We start from the raw sequence: 11,006 nt of genomic DNA, 5'->3' as shown, positions 1-11,006 counted from the left end.
ATGAGTAAAAGAGGGCAGAATGTTATATCACCCGCCGCGTTTATTGTCCGCTCCGAAATAAACGTGGCCCGCTAACTTTAAACAAGGGTTACGAAAAGTCAAAAACTAAGACTTTATACTAAAACGGGTCAAATTCAATGGGCCGGATTTAATTAATGAGGCACGACCGTACTTAATGAGTGTGAGACGGCAGAAATTCAAATCTCCCGCCACGATGCACTGTCTACAACAAACTGATGCCGGCTAGCCAAACTAAACGTGGCCCGCTAACTTTAAAGACTGCTTACGATAGTCAACAACCAAGACGTTATACTAAACGGGTCAAATTCAACGGGCCGGATTTAATTAATGAGGCACGACGGTACTTAAATGGGTAAGAGAGGGCAGAATTTCAAATCTCCCGCCACGATGCACTGTCTACAACAAACTAATGCCGGCTAGCCAAACTTAACGTGGCCCGCCTATTATTAAACTTTGAACAAGGATTACGATAGTTAACAACTAAGAATTTGAACTAAACGGGTCAAATTCAACGGGCTGGATTTAATTAATGAGGCACGACCGTACTAAATGGGTAAGAGAGGGCAGCCTTGTTAAAGTTAGCGGGCCACGTTAAGTTTGGCTAGCCGGCATTAGTTTGGTGTAGACAGTGCATCGTGGCGGGAGATTTGAAATTCTGCCCTCTCATTCTCAATTTAGTACGGTCGTGCCTCATTAATTAAATCCGGCCCGTTGAATTTGACCCGTTTAGTACAAAGTCTTAGGTGTTGACTATCGTAATCAGTCTTTAAAGTTAGCGGGCCACGTTTAGTTTGGCCAGCCGGCATTAGTTCGGTGTATATGTAGACAGTGAATCGTGGCGGGAGATTTGAAATTCTGCCCTCTCATTCTCAATATTGAGTACGGTCGTGCCTCATTAATTAAATCCGGCCCGTTGAATTTGACCCGTTTAGCATAAAGTCTTAGTTGTTAACTATCGTAATCCTTGTTTAAAGTTAGCGGGCCACGTTTAGTTTGGCTAGCCGGCATTAGTTTGTTTTAGTTTGTTGTAGACAGTGCATCGTGGCGGGAGATTTGAAATTCTGCCCTCTCATGCTCATTAAGTACGGTCGTGCCTCATTAATCAAATCCGGCCCGTTGAATTTGACCCGTTTAGTATAACGTCTTGGTTGTTGACTATCGTAATCAGTCTTTAAAGTTAGCGGGCCACGTTTAGTTTGGCTAGCCGGCATTAGTTTGGTGTAGACAGTGAATCGTGGCGGGAGATTTGAAATTCTGCCCTCTCATACTCATTAAGTACCGTCGTGCCTCCTTAATTAAATCCGGCCCGTTGAATTCGACCCGTTTAGTATAAAGTCTTAGTTGTTGACTATCGTAATCCTTCTTTAAAGTTAGAGGGCCACGTTTAGTTCGGAGCGGACAATAAAGGCGGCGGGTGATATAACATTCTGCCCTCATTTACTCATTAAGTACCGTCGTGCCACGTTAATTAAATCCGGCCCATTGAATTCATACCTTTAGGACATCGAGTAAGTGTATTGCTACAAGTATCAATCTTTGAATTTAACGGGCCACATTTTGTTAGACGTCAGATACACTTTATACCCTTTCCAGCAGCCCACTCAGATGGCGTAGGATTTGAAATTCTGCCCTATCATACGTAAGTACCCTTGTGCCTCCTTAATCAAATCCGACCCATTGAATTTGATACTTTTAGTGTATATAGCCTTGGTTGTTGACTATCGTAATCCGTCTTTAAAGGCCACGTTCAGTTTGGTGGAGATATAACTGTACACATATCTCTTATGCCTAATTAGGCCCGCTGTCAACGGCCTAATTAAATCCGGCAGGTAAAATCTGAAACTTGTAGTAGACTTGTGATGTACTAAGCTATCATAACGCTTTTTTCAAGTTCACCTGCCATATTTTTCGGCTAAATTACTGATTTTTTGGGTTTTCGAATCGGTACCCGAATCAGTTGCTATGTTCCATCTAGCGGCGAAACGCCGGCTGAAACGCCGGCTACGAATCGAAGGCTGTAACGCCGGCTAGCTTCACTTTGGTGAATCTCCGTGAAACCACAATATCAGTGTCAAGAAGCATACATGAAGTTCTAGTCACTGTATGAACAGGGGTGCCAGCGTATACAGTGCAATTTTACGGAATATAGTGCAATTTTACGCGAATACAGTGCAATTTTACGGAATACGGTGCAATTTTAAAGAATACAGCGCAATTTTACTAGTACACAGTGCAATTTTACTAGTATACAGTGCAGTGTATTCCGTAAAATTGTACTGTATAACAATACGATTGTACTGTATTCCGTACAATTGCACTGTATTCCGTAAAAGTGCACTGTATACTCTGGCACCCCTGATCTGATGAAAGAGTCAAGCAATAATTTTACACTCACAGAAAAGATGTTGGCGAGTCCGTCCATGGTCTTAGCGTCCTTCAAAACGGCGAGTTTCCCGCCCGGGCCCAGGGCAGAGCACCGCTCCACGGCAGTGTCGTAATCCTCCTGCACATCTTTCTCACTCACGTCATAGCAACGGTTGCCATAGAAGAACGCCCCTGGACGACAGGGTCCCGACGCTTGGAAAACATGAGGAAATAGTAGAAATAATAAAAGAAAACTACTCTCCTCTTAAGTTTAACATCCAAAAACCCACAAATTTCAGAAATTTCAGGTTTTGTACAAGCCTATAGAAATCATTTCTCTCTTTACTATATAATCTACACTCTATAAAAAAGTGACATTCGTCCTCTATTCTATTCAAATTATAGCATGTACATAACCTTTGTTCCAGAGGGGTGCGGGTATGTCATCCAGTTTCAATTTGTAGTTTATGGCAGCTTATCCTAGTCTTGTGGCTGCATTTCTGATCTTCACATTTTCATTACTTAGGTATTTTTCTTCATTATATGTAGTTTTAAACAATCTATACGATCTTATACAATATTTTTGTTTTGGCAGCTCCACCTTTGTTGTCATTGCGCATTTTTTTGTGACCCTAGCCTTACCTGGAGTGGTTGGTCTGCCGGGTCTCCCGGGTGGTCCTCCCCGTCTCGCCAGGGTTGGGAGCAGCAGGAGCCCGCTGACTACCGTTATCAGTCCCGCACATCTGCCGGAACCCACCATGCTGCCTTCTCTCTCGTCTGCGCGACAATAACCGGGCTTCTAAATCTCATAAACTGTAGCTAAAACTTCCCCCAAACATAGCCTCCTGTGCAGCCTCCGGGGCGGGTGGGAATTTTGATAAAGCGTTTTGTCGAGCTTTAAATAGCCGGCCATCCTACAACCAGCCGCCGAGAGAAGGTTGTTGTGGGCGGAATACAACCTTCGTTCTCTCGACGGCTGGTTGTAGGATGGCCGGCTAGCCTATTAGAAGTACAAAACGCTGTATCAAAATTTCCACCCGTCCCGGAGCTCCTGCACAGGAGGCTGTAGCTGAAACTTCCCCCAAACAGCAAAACAAACGGGCTTCTAAATTTCATCAAACTCTAGCTAAACTTCACCAAACAAGCGAAACAAAAACGCTTCTACGTCTCATAAACTGTAGCTAAAACTTTACCCAAACAGCGAAACAAACTCGCTTCTAAATCAACTATAGCTGAAACCTTTCCCAAACAGCGAGACAAAATAGCTTCTAAATCTCATACAACTGTAGCTAAAACTTTCACCAAACAGCGAAACAAAATAGCTTCTAAATCTCATACAACTGTAGCTAAAACTTTCACCAAACAGCGAAACAAAATAGCTTCTAAATCTCATACAACTGTAGCTAAAACTTCCCCCGAACAGCTAAACAAACTCTCCTCTATGTCTCATACAACTGTAGTTAAAACTTCCTCCGAACAGCGTAACAAACGCACTTCTAAATCTCATAAATTGTAGCTAAAATTTCCCCCAAACAGCTAAACAAACGGTCTTCTAAATTTCATATAACTGTAGCTAAAATGCCCCCCAAACAGCTAAACAAACTCGCTTCTAAATCTCATACAACTGTAGCCAAAACGTCCCCCAAATAGCTAGCTTAAGACAATCGGGCTTCTAAATTTCATCAAACTGTAGCTAACACTTCACCAAACAAGGGAAACAAAAACACTTCTAAGTCTCATAGAACTGTGTCTAAAACTTACCCCAACCAGGGTAGAAAAATCGCCTTTTAATCCCGTAATACTGTATAGCTCAAACTTCCTCCAAAACCAGTCAGGAACCCCAGAGTCGTTCTATAGCTAACCCACAAGAGAGAGCGACGCGGTTCGTGTTTGAGTGTTTCCGACTGAGAGAAAAATGGAGAACTAGAAAATGCGGCGCTTTAAAACGGCTCAACGATGTTTGAGGTAAACCGGCGAAACCGTGGAGACGCCGGGGGTGGTTAAGTACAAGTGACGTCACAGCGTGGGAAACACTAATCCTCTCAACAAAAATAATTTCACCGACTCAAATCTGAAAATATTTAGTCTACGTTTTATATGTATACCCGACTTTACCCAAAAACACCTATTAAATGACAATTAATTTGATCGCCTTTCTAAATGGCATCACTGCTATGAATTATATCGCTTACGCGCTGCAATTCGCAAAATTAAAACAAGAAGCCATAGGTGACAATCCTCCGTGAAGTTTTATATATTTCAACAAAATCCCAAGCGTCAATGCCAGACCTACTGTGCAGACATTGTAATTAGGCAACGGTTAATACAATGAGGGCGCGTCACAAGCATAAAACATACAAAAAGCTAAATCCATTACTGCTCCCAGGGCGTGTAAAGATACTGTGCTTCAAGTTCGAAGTTCATTTTAATTACACACACACAATTATTGCATTCACATAAAGATCGGACTATCATGGTCGTGTCTAGTAACAAAGACAGCCCCACCGTCTTACCGTGCCTGTACCTAATTAAGCGCGCCTGGAACAGGCCAAATTCCAGCAACAGTTGCGGTAAGCACCGCGAGTGTTACTACCGCCGGCCAGATAACCAGGATATCTGCTTAGAGTACCTCTGCTACCAGACAACTGCCTAAACCTACGGCCTATTCCACAGGATTGTAAAAGTAGGGATGTTTCTAAAATATGCATTTACTTCAATATCAAAACAGCTACGGTAAAAATAAAAAGACGTGCATCATCCCGGACATAATGCCACACCACATGCGAAATTACACAGAAATGCGACGTACGGAAGAATGCGTTTTGGCTGCGAACATCTTCCAAAAAACTTGGCATCTCTTAAGCATGGGCAAAAACATCTGGAACCACTTATCAAAACCACCCCGTATCTGCATGAAGTTCCACCCCCCCCACTGCTATTCCAAACAACGCGTTTTTCTGGACCATTCCAATTTGCCTCGTAATTGTAGGGGTGCGTCTGCAATATTACATTGACCGCGAAAGCAGCAACGGCAAAAATACACATTGTGCATCAACACGGGCATGCCCGCAGACGGCGTATAAAATTGCGTGCCGATTACACAAAGAGAACCCAGTGTTTTGACTGCGAACATGAAAAATCAGCCGATCACAACACTCCGTCCGGAGGTCCTGACCTCCTTCACGGAGTAACTAGTGCTCACCCCCTCAAACTATAGAGAGGGCGGTATGTAGGGTCGTGTGGCGTAGCGTGTTCGGCTCTGAACCATGAGATCCTGGGTTCGGGTCCCACCTTGTCATCGATCTTGTGACATTGGGAGGCACTTTACACGACTTTCCTCACTTCACTCAGGTGAAAATGAGTACCTAGCTTTGGTTAGAGACGTCCCTCGGATAGGACGTTAAATGGAGGTCACGTGTTTGGGAGAGCCACATCCCACGTACGTTAAAGAACCCACCACACCAAACAAACAAACAAACAAAGAACTTACCTGTGTGCGAAATAACTTGTAAATATCACATGCCATTTTGTTTGACCTGTTTGAAGAGGCCAACAAATTCCATCCTAAGTTCTTCACCTTTACAGACAAAAAGAAAACTTAGTAACTCTCCTCTTAACATCACAAAACCCACACATTATAGAAAAGGTGGGATCATTCGTCTTCCACTGTCTCGGAAAAAGAGCTTAAACCAACAAGTTAGAATTTAGTGTTCAAATCAGTTTTCTGTTACAGTCAACGTCCGTCCGTAGAAGACAAAACTTCGCTATGAAAATAATTTATACTTTGGAAATGATCCCTAAGCCAGTAAAATCGAGTTAGCCACTCGGGAAAAAAGACGAAAATGAGATTACATTGTTTATAGGTAGTTGGGAATTTATGTTAAGCTTGAAAGATCGCTTACTGGCGACAATAGATGCGGTATTGTGTAGTTGACAAGCAGAGTGGTAGTTTCTCTGGCAGTACTGATCCACCGTCACAAAACTAAGAATTAGGCCACAGCAAGTCATTTTTATGGATGACATCAACGCGTGCATTAATTTTCGCCTGATTTTGAAAAAAGAAAATTTTGTTGCCCTCTGACAGTGGTCAACATGTCGAAAATGGGCAACGTTGTCTGTTGCCATGCTGGAACTTGGATGACAGATAAATATGAAGAGAGGACACAAGACTCTGATTTATTGTTTTGTCTTTTACTTTAATTTGTTGTAGTGTTGTCTTTCATTCCTTTATATGTGATGTTGCCGCTGAATAAAAAAAAATCACGAGTGAAAGTAGTTATCGGTTTTCTACTAAAATACGTTTTTGAATTAAGAAAATTGTGATAAATAGCTAGACCTTCATTTAGAAACTTCCTTTGGTGCCCAGAGGTTGAGCAGAATTTGTGACGCGCCCTGGCGTCACCCCTCAGTACTGCAGACTGGGATCTTCTTACAGTGTAAGGCCACACTGGTTTAATTCTATGGATAACATCCTTGCGCGCATTGATTTTCGCCTGTTCTAAACAAAAAAAAACACCTCCTATGCAGGCTCTGGCCTGGGTGTCCATGCCCGTAGCCAGGATTTTGAATGGGGGGTTCTTCCCACTGCTAGAGGGGACCTCGAGCGCCGTAGGCGCGAGGTTCCTATAGCTAGGGGGGTCCGGGGGCATGCTCACCCGGAAAATTTTGAAAAATGAACCTTCTTAAATGGCATTTCGTGCGTTTTTGATGAGATTTTCAAGAAAAAAATCAGAGATAAATTTTTATTCAATGACAAAGGGAGCTCTTTTTCTACGATTCCAGTCCTTTTCAAGAAATAATCTTGGACCTGTAATAAAAAGTGGACCAAAAAGTGGACCTTTACATAAAAAGTGGACCAAAAGTGGACCTTTTAGCCTTGTGGGGGGGGTTCTTCCGAACGTGTCATCCTCCGTAGTCCATGGTAGCTAGCGACAATAGGGAGCCGGCGGTAACTGCAGAGGATGGCACCCAGGCTGCCGAAGCTCCACGGAACTCAAGAACTCAGTACTGTACCAACTCATAAATGCCACAAAAGGCCAGCATGTGCCGGCTTTTTGTAGTAAAAGTGCTTATCTACTACCGCAAATTCATAATATAAGCTTTGTATTCCTGTGGTTCAGCAGCATTCTTCGGCTTTATTTTTTATTCACCCGCGCGCACTAGTTTGGGGGTCTTCAGAGGACGTCATCCATAAAATGAAGTCAGTGTGGCCTAAGTAGGATCAGAACATGAATCTGACCTCGGTGACCTGTATCTTGTACTATTTTTCTGCCTCCCTGCCTATACTATCACAGGGGAGCTGACTGAATATAACACATCACCAGAGAGGGTTGACCTTCTAATCGCCAAATCGTACGGCTTTACCTCTCTTCCCGTATCTTTCACACTTGTTGGAGTTCCCTTTAAAGGAGTACTAACCTCCAGAAGGAAGTGCTATTTTCCGATACATCATGCTGCAATGAATACATAACTAGCCGACTTTTTACATAATTTTGCTTGTACGACTTGCACGGCGCATGTTTGTAAAGCGATATCAATATCAATTTTCCCCATGCTGAACCACAATCGATACATCCGGGAACTCTGGCATACGCAATACTCATACACTTGAAGTCAACATAAACATTTTTCGGCGAAACTAGTAGGAGACAAGCACACTAAAATGCTGATTATTGAGAAATTACTTGCTTTACTTTGCTTGACATGTGGCTTGAATACTATAATATCAGGATGTCTGGCAGTGGGCGCTAGTTTCATCCTGCGTGTTTTGATTTTCTCAACTTATTTGCATGTAAGTATTAATTGAACAGATAATTAGATTACGCCACTTATGGAGAGGATAAATAGATTGCGCCGTTTTTTTCATCGTCATTATTTGCGGCATAAATGAGGGGCGATAAGGACACCAAGAAGGGCAATGGTTGGCATGATACCAAAGAACACAAAACGGTACGAAATTTTCTTATCGCCCCCGAAATGAGGTCTGTAACGTAACTTTTTGTTTAAAACATAGACACCAATGGGGTAGCGTGGTGTATTCTGGGATACTTTTGAGGGTATTTCGAGAGTTTGTCCTGGATTCGATGCGTTTTAAGACTTGCGCGCATAATGGGCATTTAATTGTATACTGTAAAATAATATGCATTTTTCACTTCCAAAAATAAATGCCTGTCGAAATATAGCACCTCCTTCTGGAGGTTAGTACTCCTTTAAAGAAGATTAGACCAGGATTATATCGATGACATTCCCGCGAGCATAGATTTTCGTATATTTCAAAAAAGTTTTCGACCTTACTGTAAGTCGCACAAAGCAGCTGCAAAATGAGCAATTGTATGCCGAAAATTGCTAGAAGAAATATTGGAAAACGATACTAATGTCGTAGGCAAAGGCAAAGAAGAAAATGTGAAGAAATGAAAATGAAGAGTCTATTATTCGCCATACCATACTCTGTGTGTTTAGTCATTTGTTCAACCTTCATGACCACGTAGATTTCATAATGAAGGCAACGTTTTTTGCAATATTTTTCATTTACACATTTTTCATTTTCATTGGTATCAGTTTTGGGGTTCCCAGAGGATGTCATCCATATAATCAAATCAACATGGCCTTACGCGTGAACAACATACATTGTGTAATTGCAATATCGTATATCCCCTTTTCGGCTCTGAATACTCGGTCGTTTTTTTGGCTAAGGCCACACCAAGTAAATTTTATGGATGACGTCCTTTAGAGACCCTAAATCTAATGCGAGAGGGCGAAAAAAAACAAGAAGGGCCCTAAAAAAACAAGATGCCTAGATCAAAAATATATTAAGAGACGGCAAAATTATGTTAGGACACACATTGAATGAGGTGACACAGTGTAACAAGCAAGAAGTCTTTCATTCATCATCAAAATAGCAATAAATCAGGTGGAACAGCAGTTATCGTCCTGTCCTGTTTCTCTCATCACATTTTTGCCCTTTACCCATTTCGCGTTACGGGTTTCACGTCAATCTGACGATTTGCAGCACTGTCGCGGGATTCTTTGGTCATAGTTACAGGCCGCGGAATTTCTTGTTTTTTTTTTCTAGGAACAGTCCAAAATCAATGCGCGCGCGGACGTCATCCATAAAATTTACTTGGTGTGGGCTAATGAGGTACCCAAAGTATAAATTTTCTTCATAAGTCAATACCTTTTTTTACTACCTCATCAGAATAATCTCTAAGACTTTACATCGTACAAAGCCTTGGAGATTAGAAGCCTTAAGAAATCTTCCCGCTTATCTTTAAGTCTCCAAAACACTTCCTTAGAGTCTCGTTGGATCTCAGTTGACCGGCTAACCCTTCTGGTAAATTATTCACAGTTCATTCAGACGATTTGAACAATTTTTTTTAGCACCAGGAGAGCCTAATTGGGACTAAACTTACCCCAGGGTCTGCGACTCTACCTTTGCTACATGATAAGGCCACAGCAAGTAATTTTTATGGACGACATTTCCCCCTGATTTTCGCCTGATTTTGGGGGGGGGGGAAACAAGAAATTCTGTTGCCCTCTGACAGTGGTCAACATGCCAAAAATGAGCAAAGATGTCTGTTGCCATGCCGGAACGTAGATGGTAGATAAATATGAAGAGGAGACAAGACAAGGCTCTGATTTATTGTTTTTATTGTTTTGTCTTTTACTTTGATGCAGTGATGCATTTCATTCCTTTTAATTTTATATGTGATGCTCCTAGTGAATCAAAACCATTTGTACATTTGTACAGTTGGCAGTAAACCTAGCACAATACAAGTATCATTTGTTGTTTAACAAGATTTATGATGTCAGAATTTGAAAATGTAGGAATCTTGTTTTTTCGGCCCGCCTTGTTTTGTTTTCGCCCTATCGCATTACATTTGGAGTCTGCGGAGGATGTCATCTATAGAATTTACTTGCTGTGGCCTAAAGTAGGTGGCAAACTTGTGACGTTCGCTGAACTTTGGGAAATGGTATTTTGTATCATTACCCTGGCATTCATGCATTCCCCAAGGCACGCACGACTCTGCCGAGTCAGCTAGAGCTCTGAAAGCTCGGATTTCGACTTGGCAGAATTTCAAATTAACTAAGTTAGTAACCATTGTGGCTGAATAAGACCCACGGGTCAAAAGAAAAGGCTTCACTGTAAGAAGTGAAGTTCTGCAAAGCCGTGAGAGGTGGGCTAAGTCTCTTCTCCGGTACGGTAAGGCCACACCATGTAATTTTTATGGATGACGTCCTCTGGAGACCCTAAATCTAATGCAAGAGCGCGAAAAAAAACAAGAAGGGCCAAAAAAAAGCAAGGTGCCCAGATTTGAAAGATACTAAGAGACGACAAATGCTAGGACACAAATTGAACGAGAGAACACAGTACGTAACAACCAACAAGTATTTTATTCGTCATGAAAACAGCAATAAACCAGTGGAACAGCAGTTGTCGTCCTGTCATGTTTCTTTTCTTTCATCACATCTTCCAATCTTGAGGCACTGTCGTGACTATTTGGTATATAGTTACAGGAAGCGGAATTGCTTTTTTTTCTGGGAACAGGCCAAAATCAATGCGAGTGCGGACGACATCCTTAAAAATTACTTAGCGTGGCCTTAAGGCCATGTTGATTTGATTA

General features: G+C 42.0%; 1 protein-coding gene across 1 annotated transcript in view; it reads right to left on the bottom strand.

The window, feature by feature from the left end:
- The window catches only part of LOC109476676, an 8,679-nt gene extending 5,531 nt beyond the window's left edge, over window positions 1-3,148 (bottom strand). The window contains exons 1-2 of the mRNA XM_019777682.1: window positions 3,028-3,148; window positions 2,417-2,598 (exon numbers count right to left, since the gene is read on the bottom strand). Of these exons, the coding sequence (XP_019633241.1) occupies window positions 2,417-2,598; window positions 3,028-3,145 (300 nt within the window). The 5' untranslated portion in view covers window positions 3,146-3,148. The remainder of the gene's footprint in view (window positions 1-2,416; window positions 2,599-3,027) is intronic.
- Between the last annotated feature and the right edge of the window lie 7,858 nt (window positions 3,149-11,006).

Source organism: Branchiostoma belcheri, unplaced genomic scaffold (genome assembly GCF_001625305.1).
Source record: "Branchiostoma belcheri isolate BF01 breed outbred unplaced genomic scaffold, Haploidv18h27 scaffold39, whole genome shotgun sequence".
NCBI classification, from domain to species: Eukaryota; Metazoa; Chordata; class Leptocardii; order Amphioxiformes; family Branchiostomatidae; genus Branchiostoma; species Branchiostoma belcheri.
Note: the sequence above shows the minus strand (reverse complement) of the source record. Positions and strands in the feature narration are given on the sequence as shown.